The sequence below is a fragment of the Struthio camelus genome, chromosome 34 (genome assembly GCF_040807025.1).
Source record: "Struthio camelus isolate bStrCam1 chromosome 34, bStrCam1.hap1, whole genome shotgun sequence".
NCBI lineage: Eukaryota > Metazoa > Chordata > Aves > Struthioniformes > Struthionidae > Struthio > Struthio camelus.
The window spans coordinates 985,051-999,308 of NC_090975.1; the positions used below are offsets into that span (position 1 = coordinate 985,051).

At 52.2% G+C, this 14,258-nt stretch overlaps 1 protein-coding gene across 15 annotated transcripts; it reads left to right on the forward strand.

The window, feature by feature from the left end:
- On the forward strand, window positions 1-14,152 carry LOC104144143 (zinc finger protein 345-like). Of its 15 annotated transcripts, XM_068923504.1 has the most exons (6): window positions 943-1,295; window positions 2,211-2,278; window positions 2,993-3,093; window positions 3,728-3,779; window positions 4,501-6,045; window positions 6,430-14,152. In XM_068923504.1, exon 6 carries the CDS (start codon window positions 6,467-6,469, stop codon window positions 8,180-8,182), a length of 1,716 nt encoding a protein of 571 aa, XP_068779605.1. In that variant the 5' UTR covers window positions 943-1,295; window positions 2,211-2,278; window positions 2,993-3,093; window positions 3,728-3,779; window positions 4,501-6,045; window positions 6,430-6,466; the 3' UTR covers window positions 8,183-14,152. The 15 variants fall into 15 exon arrangements, with proteins under 15 accessions (XP_068779614.1, XP_068779611.1, XP_068779613.1 ...); XM_068923507.1 differs by lacking the exons at window positions 943-1,295; window positions 3,728-3,779 and adding an exon at window positions 46-115 and having other exon boundaries at window positions 2,652-3,093; window positions 5,776-6,045; XM_068923503.1 differs by having other exon boundaries at window positions 943-2,278; window positions 5,776-6,045.
- Window positions 14,153-14,258: the final 106 nt, after the last annotated feature.

Genomic DNA, 14,258 nt, shown 5'->3' on the forward strand with positions numbered 1-14,258 from the left:
CAAGCGCGGGGCACGCGAGCGCGGCGCGCGGCCGGAAGCGGTTCCGGGGGAGGCGTTGGGCTGCGGCACCGGCCGGATGTGAAGGGCGGCGGGAGGCGGCGGCGGCGGCGGCCTGGTGAGCGCCGGTGGCGGGGGGGTGGTGCGGAGCCTGCGGGGCGGACCGTGGTGGTGCCCTCGCGGCGGCGGCGGCGGCGGCGGCGGCGGGGGGTAGGCCGGGTGGGCCCGTGGTGGTACCGGGGGGGGCAGGGGGATGGGACAGGCCGAGCCGGGAGGGTCCATGCTGGTGTCCGGGGGGAGGAGGAATGGGACAGACGGGAGCGTCCGTCCTATGGGGGGGAGGGGGTGGTGAGAAAGGGCCCATGGCGGTTTATTGAGGGCGGGGAGATGAGAGAGGTGGGAGCGTTCGTTGCATTTAGGGGGGTGAGAAGGGGCCTGTGGCGGTGGGTTTTTTTTGGGGGGGGGGGGAGGGGGACAGCTGGGAGCGTCCATTGCCGTTCGGGGGGCATTTGGTGAGGGGAGAAGGGTTCGTAGCGGTGGCCTCGGTGGGGAGGAGTGGGCCAGGCTGAACCGGGAGGGCCCGTGCTGTTATTTGCCGGGATGAGGGGAGGGGGTTCAATGGCAGCTCTGGGGGGAGGGGAGCGGGCTGGGCTGGGAGGGTCCATGGTGACAGTGATGAGGGGGAAGGGAGGGGAGAGCCCGTGGTGAGAGGGGAGGATTGGGGCATGCAGGGAATGTCAGGTTGGCCTGGGAGGGGGAGGGGGGATGGGAGGGTCTGTATTGATGCTGGGAGAGGATTGGGGCATGCCTGGAGACTGCTCGGTGCTGGAGACTGCAGGGCCTGTGCTGGTCTGAGGGAGAGGGCATGCTGGGAGAGTCTGTGGTGCTGCGGGGGTGGGAAAAGGGGGGAAGGGCTGGGCTGGGAGGGTTTCTGGTAGTCCTGGGGTGGGTTTGGGCATGCTAGCAGGGCTCATGGTCCTGGGGGCCTACCTGTGAAGATCTGTGGTGGTTTCTTGGGTGAGCAGGGTGCTGGGCTGGGATTCAGTGGTATCTGGAGTTCCTATATTTCTGGGTAGGCCTCCTCTTTGTGAGGCTCTGCTGCGTACCAGGCCTTGTTGTTGTGTGTCAGGATGGGGGCTCAGGGCAGCTCCTGCTTGCGAGGAGAGGAAGGAGTGAGGATTGGTCTAGGCCTCACCTGGCACCTGGGAAGTACGCCTGAGAGAAGACTACCACACGTGCCAGCTGGGCGATGGAGTCACCTTCTGTCACTGGTTGCAACCAAGTGCCAGATGCTGAGGGTCAGGGCGCGCACGCTTGGGGGCTGTCCATGCAACAGCTAAAGTTGTCTGCAGATGGCTGGCAGGACTAGGAGTTAGAGCTGTGCTCTATTCCTCCACCACTATTGGTGCAGAGGAGCTCTAAAGGTTGTGGGTGCTGGCTACTGAGAGCAGCCTTTCCTCTTGGGCATGCGTGACTATGATGGCAGCTCAATGACTGTTTCTGCAGCAGGCAGGGCAGGAGCCAGGTTGCTGAACTTGCCCAGGGCAGGCCAAAGCGCTCGCTGCCATGTGCAAAGCCCAAGACACCGTTGTGTCCTTCACTGCCTTTGGCTTCTCTTGGCTCTCTGTGAAATTATTGTAGCCAGCTGCATTGCAGAGAGCATCATCCCCTTCATTCTTGAGAGAGAATCTCTGCCTTGATTAACCTTGCCCCTTCCCCAAGGGTAAGGGTTCGATGTGCTGTGCACCTGACAGTGTATCTGTGCTCCGGCCCCCTGCATTAGTGCCAGAGGAGGCCCAGGCTGGTTGAACTGGCCTTGAGACCAGGCCCTAGTTTCCCAGCATGAACTAGAAAATGTTCACAACACTTGTGTCAGGGAGCATAGACTTTGAGATGTGGCCTGGTGCTGTGTCATTGCCTCCCATGATTCTGAAATGTAATGGTGCCCTGGGAAAAGGCCTCTTGTATTATCCAGGGCAGTCTTTAACATGGCACTGTATAGTTGTTGCCATGAAATGATCTAACTGTCTTGAGGAGGAAAAAGTAGTATTTTTTCTTTATGGCTCCTGGGAGACTGGTAGAGCCTTTTTTGCTGTGACAGTAGCTAATTATCCATGGCTGCTTTGTGCCTGTTTGCTCTTATGCCAGCACTATCCTTTAATGTCAGTTATTCTTTTTTCCTCTCTGATATTTAGTCTCAATTATATTTATAGGTGGCAGTAGCTCTTCCTCCTTGACTTCTACTTGGTTGCACTAGACAGACTGAGCTCTTTCTTCATGGGTAAGACAAGTTACCATGATCTGGCTCATGACTCTTTCCAGTACTTCACCAACTTCTGTTATTAAACAGAAAATGGACTTTCTGCTATCATCTTCCTAGTGAGTCCTAGTGGCTCTCACTAGGACTTTGCCCAGTGCTATCACTGCCTGCACTGGAACTATCTCTCCCACTGCATTTTAGGAGCACATACAATTTTTGCAGGGGTTTATCCCATTAGTACTGACACTTGCAGTCACCAATATTCAACAGATCCTCCCAGAACTTCTCTCCCTTGACATTTGGAAGCTTTGCTTCAGTGCACTCATTAGTTTTCCCTGATGTGCATCACCTTGCACTTTGTGCTTTTTATTTCATCCCCTTTCTGTTCCTCCAGCTCGCAAGGTCACCTGGCACTGGCTGTACATTTTGATCTCTTCCCGCGTTACGAGTGATTTCCTCAGCTCGCTCCCAGTTCTATGCCGAGGTCACAAAAGACAGCATCAGTCACAAGCCTACCCCTTTGAAAAGCCCTCCTTTTAATGGCACTGTCCGGCTGAGCCCTCTTGCTGCTACTTGATCCTTTCCGAGCATTTATGAAGACAGTTCTGTCTCCAGGATATCAGACTCTCTGGGGCAGGGCTTGGGACAGGCTGGAGGCAATGAAACTGCAGCAGCTTCAGTTGTCTCTATGCAAAAATGCTGGAGGGTGACCTCTTGCATAATGTGGATCCATAGGTTTTCTGCAGTGAACATGTGTATGTGTGACCAAGAGCAGACCTCTCCAAAACCTCTCAGTTTAAACCCGACCTGTGGTGAAGAATCCCTCACAGCCCTTGGTAAGTCAGTGTATTGCTTAACTCCTGCCACAGTTAATGCTCTGCACTTCATGTCCTGCCTGTGCTATCTTCCAGCTGCTGGGCCTTAGAGGGGCTTCCGTGTAGTCATGCTGAGTGCTAAGAGCAAGTAGGGAAAACTCAGATACTTTGGGTGTTGTTCACACTAGCCATCACATGGGAAGAAGTTTGTGCCAGCTCATAGAAAACACCAAAATTTGTAGTCTTTCCTGAACTTAGGCTTTAGAGTCAGCCTGGGCCAACTGGCATCTGGATGTTTCTGTCCAGCCTGCTGCCTTTTCCCCGAATGACAGAAAAGGCAGCCCTAACACTGGGACCTTCAGTAGCCCTAGAGCGCATTTCCAAAAAAAGGCTGGGTATAGGCTCTCTTTGCCACCTGTTTGCGTGGTTCTCCTTCCCCATATACCTCAGGGGAATGACTCTTAACAGCTGCTGAGCTTGCACGAGCCTCTTCATGCACAAGGAAGCCATTCCCCCTTTTCTTTTTAAAACCTGGAAGTTAGAGCACCGTTTTTGGTTCTGGAGACCAGAATCTGAGAGTTCTTCAGTTCTCTCCTCTGCTTGGGGGATTTCTGATCCCTCACTCTAGTATCAGCCTGATGTCCTCTGCACATAGGAAAGAGCAAGAGTCGTGGGCTTGAAAGGGAGATTCAGATCCATCTCAACAGGTGAGTGTACCCTGGAAAAGGGTAATCCTGAGCCCTGGTCTTTGCTTCCGGTGTTACTTGGGCATTATAGAGTGAGGGATGGACTCTAGAAATGGTGGTAGAAGCACCTAGCAAATGCTTGTCTCAGCAGGTGACAGGCAGGCAAGGACTGGTCATCTCAGTTTGGCTAGCTAAGAGATTTCTAGTAGGGTTTTTTTCCTTCACGGACTTTCTTCAGTTTTGGCTTTCCAGTTTATCTGAATTGCTGTCCACTTTCCCTTTTTATGTTTATAATGTATTTAACAGTTATTTTCATCTTCCCTGTTTTTGTTAGCTTCTTAAACTAACATGGACTTTCTTGGCTTTGCCTTTTGAGGCATCCAGTCCTATTTATTGCTCAGTTTTCCTAAACGCCCCCTTTTCTCAGCAAATATGGCCTGTACTTGTTCATAGCTTTGTGTGAGAGACTAACAAAGCTTTGGATTGGTCATGCTGGCTACATGGGAATGAAACAAAATACTTGTGTTGAAACACTTAGTTTTGTGAATTCCCTTTACTGTAATTTGAGGTCAATTTGAGGTGGGGGTGGGAGATATGAACAATAAGCAATATTTCTTGGAACAGCTTTTATTCATTAAGCTCTTGCTATTAATGAGATCAAACTGTTTATTAATAGCATGTAACTTCATACAATGTGTTTGCTTATTCACTCACACAGTTCACCCCCTGCATTTACTTACAGTTACCTAGTAAGAGTGTCAACCCCAAATATACTCAGAAGGGGAGGGTCACACTGATGCACCAGTCTCTTCTAGGTAGAGGGACAGTTCCTCAGGGAATTCTCCATCTCCATTTCATCAGGAGTCTGTAATCCCACAAGCTCCATCTGCATACAGCAGCCACTGCCCTCTTGGATGTGGTCTGAGTTATACAACCAGTTATATATACCAGTGTGTGCTGGTGGCCTTGTACAGATTCAGCAGACACTTCCTGTCCTGAGTTTATCAGTTCTTGTAGATTCAACCACCCCAGTAGCCTCCAAAGCTTATCAGTCCTTAGGAAGCTTTGACACACTGTCTTCTGAGCACATATTTTTCCTCTCTTTGGCCTGTTGTTCGCTGGCAGCTGTTGCTCCTCTTGCACCTGCAGGTACATATAGACCCCATGCGCTCAAATAGAAGTGGCCTTTATGACGGTTTTATGTTTAGGTTTGCAGCAGCTTCGTCTGTGTGCTGCAATCAGGTTTGTGGGGCTCTCTCCTTTGTGACACAATAAGTCAGGAATTCAGATGCTCTTAAAGCATCCGTGAAGTCAATCTCTACCATTGCTCCTGGAGTCCTCCCCCAGCTGACTCCTTCCATTATGTCTCAAGACATCAAAGGTGAGACTGCGTTGTCTGAATTTAGCTGTTCACAAAGGAGGCATCCTCATCTGAGCTAGTTGCTCTTGCTGTATATCAGGCACCAACAGGATATGATTTCATGTGATTTTTCAGGAGTGTGTTCTACAAGGATATGAATCGCACTTTAGCATTGTTTTCCTCTGCATCAGTTAAGTCTAAACTAATTGACATATGGCATCTGAATGTGGACAGCAAACCCACATCAGGAGATCTGAGGCAGATATTTGAGTCTGGTATCTCTAACAAGCCAGGCAACAGCTAGCCTACATGCCTGTGACTGCTGTCCCTGGGCCTGCCTTCCCACAGAGCCTGTGGGGCAATGACTCTGAGGCCAAAGGCTGAATGGCTCATTAGCCATTTCAGAGGCTGGAGGTTGCTTTGTCCTCAGGCAGGGGCATCAACTCTGTCTGTACGGGCCGTGTACCAGTGTCAAAAGGTCCCTTATGTGCAAGGTCCCTTATATGCAAGTTGCTGTGAATGGGCTCTGGAGATACCTGTGGGTTTGGATGGAGCCCAGAAAAACAATGGTCAAAGAGAGGAACAGTACATGCTAAGAAGGCAGTCTGAAAATTTCCTGATAAGCCCTGGAGATGAGTCAAGCTGTTGAATCCACAGGATCTGATAACTTGGGACATCAGGATTCAGCTGAGTCTGTCCAAGCACACGCTGGCATCAACAACTGACTTGGACCAGACTACCTTCTGGGAGAGCAATTGCTGCTATATGCAGGCAGAGACTACAGGGTTATACATGCACCTACTGAGACGAAGGACCCTCTGAGGAACTTTCCAAATCCCTGCCTGGAAGCTGCTTGCAAGCCAGTATGATCCTCAACTTCTGGTTATATGGTTGAGACTTTAGCCACTCAACTATTGCTCCAACCAGGTAACTATGAGTGAATGCGCTAGTGAACTGTGTGAGTGAATAAATGAATAACTTATTGCTATTAATAGAAGTTTGATTATGTTACTAATAGGTTAATAAGTAAAAGATTTTCTAAGAAATTCTAGTCGTGGTCTGTGTCATTTCTGCACCACCAGCACCGCTCTGCCAACTTGATGCCTTGTTAGGTAAAAAGGAATTTACAACACAGGGTTTTTGAATTATCTCTGCTCCCTGTATACATGTATGTGTGCTTGTCTCTGAACTGCCGCCCTGTGCACTGTTGTTGCCCATGTATTTGTCTTCATGCCCCATGTTCTACAATCCTGCCCCCCAAATGGATCAGCACTCTCATGCTTTCCCTTCTTTCCTTTCTGATTTTTGCAGAGGGTCCTGTCTGGGTTGGCGCTCGCTGCCTGGAGTCATGGAAGAGCACCCGGGTCCTCCAGCTTGCGAATTCACCTTTCCCCTGAGGCGCATCTGCGTTTCAGAAGCAGATGGGCCTGAAGATGAAGAGCAGGAGGAGGCTCTGGAGAAGGATGCAGCCCAGGTGCAGCATAGAGAAAAGATGGAGGGAAGCTCCCCAGAGCGGCAGAGGCAATCTCCCCCTCGCCGTTTGGGACGGTGCTGGCAAGGAAACAGTTCTCTCGCCCCTCAGGACACAGACAGGCCTGACCAAAAGATGGGAGAGGGCAAGGTGGCCGCCCCATCCCAAGAGCCTGAGGTGCCTGGGGAGCTGCAGCTACGCAGGCCGTTCCGGCGGAAGCACCGACTGTACTTGAAGCCCAAGACAAGCCAGGCCGCTCCGTCCCCAGGCCCGGGACAGGGGGAGAGAGCCGAAGAGCCAGGTCCCTCTCGGGGGAAGAGGCTGCGGTTCATCTGGGGCCAAGCCAGTGATTTCCGACGGAAGAAAAGCCTTTTGGAGAATGGGCTGAAAGAGGCGCCCCTCATGCCCCAGAGCAGCGAGGAGGAGGAAGAAAAAGGCTCTCGGTCCTGCTCCCCTGAGCCAGCTGTTCCCGGAGATGCCCGTGCTAAGCCAGACTTTGTGCAGCTGATTGACGAACATGGCATCTACTCCACAGCCAAGCTAGTGCTGGGTGGCTCGGCAGGCGAGCTGGAAGAGGCGGTGGTGCTACCCCCGCACCTGAAGCGGGGAGCAAGCATGGCTGGGAGCGGGGCGGAGTTTGAGATCCGCGAGGTGATCGTGGACGAGAAGCCGTTCCAGTGTGGTGTATGTGAAAAGGCCTTCAAGCGGGCATGGGAGCTCTTCAGCCATGAGGTGGTGCACAACGAGGAGCGCCCTTTCCGCTGTGACCTCTGTGAGGCCTCTTTCAAGCGCCACTCAGACTTCAAGAGCCACCGGCTGGTGCACACAGAGGAACGGCCCTTCCGCTGTGAGCTATGTGGCAAGCGTTTCAAGCGCTCGTCCAACCTCCAGGAGCATCGCCGCATCCACACTGGCGAACGCCCCTTCCACTGTGCCTGCTGTGACAAGAGCTTCAAAACACCTTATGAGCTGCAGCGCCACACGCTCACGCACTGCACCGAGAAGCCCTTCAAGTGCGCGGATTGCGGGAAGGACTTCCCCACGTCCAACGCGCTGCTCCTGCACCAGCGGCAGCACTGCGATGACAAGCCCCATGTCTGTGGCATCTGTGGCAAGAAGTTCACCTATGGGCACAGTCTCAAGGTGCATGAACGTGTGCACACAGGTGACCGCCCCTTCGTTTGTCCACTCTGTGGCAAAGGCTTCAAGCAGTCCAATGCCCTCTCCTCACACGAACGTGTGCACACGGGTGAGCGCCCTTTTGTCTGCAAAACCTGTGGGAAGGCCTTCAAGCAGTCGTCCTACCTGGTGATCCATGAGCGGGCGCACACTGGGGAGCGCCCCTACAAGTGCGAGGCATGTGGTAAGGCTTTCGCTCGTCCCTCGTTGCTGCTGCAGCACCACCGGGTGCACAGCCAGGAGCGGCCCTACAAATGCAGCTTCTGCCACAAGTTCTTCAAAGACCTGGCCTATCTGGCTGTGCACGAGAAGGTGCACACGGGTGAGACCCCCTACAAGTGCAGTGTGTGCGACAAAGGCTTTGCGCATCCTTCCAACCTGCTGCAGCACCAGCGTGTGCATCGTGACGGCTGATCCCTGGAGCGGTGTGCACAACTCAGGTGTTTCAAGGCAAAGGAGCCCACAGCCATAAGCGAGCGTGCCACAAACGTGTGCTGCAACAGATAAGCCCCAGGCATGCATGCTGCAGCACCTGTTCCCATACGTGTGCAAGCCATGTGCAGGGGACCAGCACAACTTCCCTAGAGAAGGCTTGTCCAGAGCTCAAAAAGCACGTGGTGCTGCAGCTCTTCTCTTGAGCCACAGCCTGACAGGGCCTCTGCTGCATGGCTTCTCTCCGCCAAACCTTGACCTGTGCTGCTTTCTCCTCCTCCCTCACAGAGGGGTTATCCCATGAGGCTCTTAACTGAGCTCATTGGTTGGGGTTGGTGCAAACTCCTTCTCCCAGCCAAGGCTACCTGCAGGGAGGCAGTAAGCTGTGAGAGGTGTTGCTGGCTGCAGGCCAGTCAGTGAGAGCAAGCTGTAACTCCTTGCCCTCCTGGCATGCTGCTGATGTGAGGGGCAGGCAAGGGTCTAGCTATGAGGCCAGAGCAGCCTGCAGAGGCAAGCTGAGCCATGATGTGGTTAGGAGGTGGGGTCAAAAGCTCTGAAGAGCAGAGCATATTAGCTGGACCATGGCAAGCCGTGTGTCTTTCCTTCTGATGCCAAGGGAGTACTGTTCAATGCCACGCTCTCTTCTTTGCCCTGGCATGTGGGTGTTGCAGGAGGTCGAAGACCCCAGTCACCCCAGTGAGTGTTGTTCTGCCTGGGCCCCAAACAGGCTCCATGAGCATCTGTCTTGTGCTCTGGGGCAGCACTGCTGCCTCCTTGAGCACAGGGTAGAGGCTGGGAGCTCCTGGGGAGCAGCCTGCCTCTCAGAGTGGGGCACATGCTGTCAGCTGTGGCTGAGCCCTAGCAACAGGAGGAAATAGACTTGTCCGTATTTTGGGGTGAAGTGCTTGTAGGCAGAGAATAGCATCACAGGGAGCAGCAATGAGCCATCACCTCTCCTCTCCTCTAGAGCACTTGGGCTGAGGGTTAAGTATCCCGTCCATATCTCACATTGCTACTTCTGATGGAGTTAATTACAGCAATGTCCTTGACCCTGCTGTGCAGGGGTCATAAGGGCTTTTTGCCTGTTAGGCAGCCTCCTCCTCCAGGACAAAGAGCAAAGGCATGGTTATGCTGGCTGCAGGTTGTATGTTCTGATTAAAACTTGGCCTAGAGGCATGAGGGAAGGGTTGGATGTTGGGTCTTCAGCTCCAGTGCAGCTCACTACCAGCTCAGCTCTCCCAGCCCCTGCCTGGAGGAAAGGGCCTGTCATCTTGACAGTTGCTGCCCATCCTGGCTGCTCTGCTGTGCCGTACCATGCTGTGTGCAGGCCCTGGCACAGCCCAAATGGAAGCTGTGGTTCTTTCTGCGTGGACCTAGGCCTGCGATGTATCAACAGGCCGCGAATCCTGTGTACTGTGTTGATTTGAAACACTAACCCTCTTTTCTGCCCCAGGGTGCTGCTCAGGCTGGTAGGGAGCAGAAGAGGGGGGATGCACTGCTGTGGTCCGCTTTGGGAGCGTCGGCAGGAGAAGCCCAGTGTTGTAAGGTGTTCTATAACTGCTCATGGGACATCTCTGCCTAGACCTGGGCAGGAACCTGGCCAGGGTATGGGTGAGCAGACTTAATCAACTCTCCTTCCTGTGCGGTCTGTGCCCAGCTCTCACTTCCCAGAGGGCTGGATTATCCAACGGCAGCACCAGGCCTAGCCACCTGCACTCTGCTGCTGAAGTCTGGATTTGTTCTCCTTGACTGAAAGCTGCTCCTGCTGCCTCCAGCTGCTACTGTTGGGTGGAGGATGACATGTGGACCTTTCCCAGCGAAGGCAAGACCTGGCCCTACCCTGGGGCCCTACTAGGCATTGGCAGAACCCCGTCCTCACACACACGAGTGCCCTGTGCCTGAGCCACCTAGAGGGGCCTGGTGTCACGCTAACCTTCCTGCACACCAGAGCTGTGGGACTGGAGGTGCCTACTCTTGGACTGTTGGTGACCCTGGTCCTACCCTGTCCCCCTCTTTTATGGTTCTAGTAGCACTGGGGGTGGAAGGGGGCACAAGGTTATGCTCCTCAGTGCTCTGCACACTAATTACAGGACAGTTATTTAATGATGTCTTTGCCTCCTCACTACCTTGAACCCAGTGCTGTGTCTAGCTGAATCCTTCCTTGCTCCTGGGCTGTCATCATGAAGGGATGCTGGTGATTGCTGAGGTGCCATGTGGATGGGGAAGTCCAGCCCTGGCTTGTTTACTCAATCAGCTGGAAGGTGCATCATGCTTGTGTGGGAGGCTGGAGAAGCTCCTCCTTGGTGCCTACCTGGGGACACTTTTCCTTAGCATGGTAAAGCCAAGTTCTTCTCCAGCATAGCCTTGCCAGCCAGGAGCTGGTTGGAACCTCAGCAGGCAACCAGGAATGTGCTGGATGGCTGTGGGTGGGCTGGGCAGGCCAGGCCAGGCTATTACATGTGAGCCTTCAGTCTTATTGGCTTGCAGCCATGGGCTGCTCATCTTGCTCTACAGTCCCTGCTACAGTCTCCCATGTCCACCTCTCACACGTCTTTGATATGCACAGGAGGCTCTGTAACCCAGTGACCAGGTCATGATGTGCAGCAACCATGGGCACAGAGGCTGTAAATACAGTGAGCCTGTCTCATTTTCCAGATTTATGTCTGGGCCAGGAGCAGGTGAGGCTATTTGCAGCACAGCATGGCATGTGTCAGTTCAGTCCTCACTACCAGCGTGCAACTAGTGTCTGATGCACGTTGAACTTGTGTTGCCCTAACAAGTATGGCAAGAGGAGACCTACCAAAACTTGGGTGTGCAACAGATTTCGTTAGTTGCTGCCAAGCTGGCATCTCTCACACACATTCAATGCAGTGATGGAGCGACTCTTCTTCCCTGCTGCAAGACTTGCCAGCAAGCTCTGTTTTGGATTTTCCCTCATGGATCCCTTGGGAGGAGGGTTTGTAAAGCTGGTCTCTCCCTTCCCCTGGAGACTCCCAGGTTTCTCACATTTCAGCTCTTAGGACAGCGGTGGGGCAGCTCTGGCTTCTTCCTGGTGTTACTGCCAGCTGCAGGCTTCCCATGAGTTTGTCCACATGATTTGATTTTGAAGTTGTGTCTGATAGACTTGTATGGTGGGAGCCTGACCCTGGAATGCGCTTTGTTGCCCAGCTGCTGCTGAACACAAACGCATCTTAGTTTCTTATCTTAGGAGCTGAAGCCTGAGGGCCTCCGGGGAAAGGGGAGGGAGAGACCAACTTTGCCAGGAGAAATGTGAAGGACTGTCCTTTGTGGGTGTCACCAGTGGGGTTAGGACTGTATCTTCATCTTACTTGCCCCAGGGCAAAGCCATGAGCTGTGGGATCACCGACTAGTCTCAGTTCTCTGCTCTCTGGTGCGTGCTTCTTTGATGGCTAATGAGGCATGCTTGGTGTTGTCAGGCTAGCTTTGCCTTTGCTATATCTGGGCCTTTTGAGCCTATGGCTGGTAAAAGAAGTGCTGAAATTATGTCCAGCCTTCTCAGAATGTGGAGCCTGGGCTTAAACAATTGGGCCTTCATGTAGCCATCTAAGAACATGGCTTATTTGACTTGTTTACATCCTAGAGCACCTGTGCGTTTTCATAGAGAATAAAAGGAAAACTGAGACTGCTGTAGGATGGAGAGGTGGGCTTTATTCCAGCTGCCTGCACCCAGGCATTGCTTTAGAGCAAGGATGCATGTTCCTAGGAAGAGATGCCAACAAGTGGCTCACTGCAGCAGTGTTGGTGCTGTGCCAGTACAGGCTCTGGTTTGCTTACTGTATCCACATTTCTCTGTCCCAGGATCAAGCTTAGATGTCAAGGTGTCCCAGTGCAGTGCCTTCTGGCACAGGTTCATCACCTGGCCGTTTGTGCCATGTGCACCTAAGTACACTTCAGGGTTGTATGCACTATGGGCCTTCCTGTGATGTCTGTGTTAAACTCTAGCATGTATGTGCAGGGTGTCTGTAATCCCTGTGCTGGCACCAAAGGTGCCAGAGGCATTCCAGGCTCTGCCCTTTCCCTAATCCTGTAATTGACTGCAACCTTCTCAGTCATCATTTTTCTGAGTGATTGACATCAAGGTTGTGGATGTAATTGTTTTTTGCCTTCTGTGAAGCATCACTCTTGGAGAAGACAGGGCACAAAACAGCCCTCAGGAGGTGGTGTGTGGATGAGTTGTATACCTGCAGCGATGGGAGCAGACTGAATGCAATGGTTGTCAAATGGTCATAGCCCTGGCAGTAGCTGGCATCAACACTCTGTTCCTCCCCTCCCAGTCGTAGGGATGGCATTTGTGTACTCCTTGACTTTGAAAGCAGGAAGAGAAACTTCACCATTTAAGGCTTGATGAGACGCTGAAGCCGGTGCTTCAACGCCAGCATTAGCCACAATGCACCTCCATCATGCCTGCATGTTTTAGCAATGTGAGCCCTTGCTCCCTAGCCTCGAACCACCTTAAACCATATCACAGTCCCAACAGGGGAGTTTCTCCTAAAGAAGAAAATCTTGGGGGTGGGATTTGGAGGACAGATGATGACTCTGAGGGCAGAAGCTAGTTGCTTAAATAGAGGTTATGCTGTCACTTATTGTCATGCCAGAAGGTGCAAGTCTTTTGTAGGTCACATGTCACCTCTACAGATGTCTCAGACACCCAAGGCACCTCCAATGGCACAGTGCCTGTGTGTGGACAGCTGCATCAAGCGCATGACATCCAAGCCCTACAGTCAGTCAATGGAGATACAGAGTTTAATTCAGTTGCCTAAGACCCTTGGAGATGTCCTGGGGTGCTCAGTTGATCTTTAACTGCTCTTCCAGAAGAGCACATATCTTTTATAGAACCTATATCCTATATGCAAGCCCCCTGTGAATGTCTGTGGTGGTCTAGGGCATCTCAAATGGCACTAGGCACCTGCATGTGGTAGTTGAACTAAGCTCTCATGGTTAGGTAAGTCCCAGCCTTTGATGGCTAAGTTGAGGTGTAGGCGTCCTACCCTATGGGATCTGGAGGAAGCTGTGAAGGTTTGGCATCTTGGAGGCCAAAAGCAGATATATCTTTGTACCAATCTGCTGTATTTCAGATTGGGAAGAGGACCTTTTCTGGTGGTTCGGGCTCCAGGATGGCTGTTACCAGAGATGTCTGACTCAGTTAAAACTATTCTCGTGTGCTGGGGCCATGCATTACCAACTGATGACCTTATGGCCAAGAAGTGCTCAACAGTTAGCAGGGAAAGGGAGGTGTGCCTCGCTGCCCTAGGAACTCTCTTCAGCATCCTGCAGACCGCTAACTTCTCCTTAGGCTATGGCCCAGGGCACAGTCTTGTACTGGTGCTGCTCAGCTTTGCTAATGCATCTCAAGATGTTTCTTCTAGAGCCTGAGGAGCTCCTACAGTTTCTCTTGGGAAATCTAGAGGACAGCTTAGCCTGGGATGAGGAGAGTGAGGGCCAGAAGGCATGCATGGGGTGTTTCCTTGTGGACACTGGAACTGTCATCTTGAGACAGGCCTGGGCAGTATGTGTGGATCCTTCAAAACATCTGCAACTGTACAGACACACAGGCAAGCTAAGAGAAAAGGTTAGGACACTTGTCCATGTGCCAGGCATGCTGCAAAGTTTATTTCTGAGTGTAGCAGAACAGGCACAGTCTGGACTACATTTTTGCTCCTAATTTCAGGACTTAGCGCTCTTAAAAGGGACATTTAGTTTGTTTTATGAACTATCTTGCATTAAACACTGTTGATTGATGTGACTTGGGCCCTTGACAGGCCCTATAAAGTAACTGGCATGTTTGGGCATCCAGCACCTAGGATGTCCATATAGCTAGTTGATCTCTGCACACTGTTCATTGTTTTCCATCATATGGAAAGGCAATGGGTATTTATGTTGCTACACGTGATTTATAACCTATTGTAAATAAAAACCTGCTAGGTGAACTAGCATGGATGAGCATTGGAAATGAGAGAAGCCAGCCCCTCTGAAGTGGCACCAAAAAAAAAAAAAAAAGGAACTTGGAGAAATAAGGAAGCAGAACAGATCTTTACCT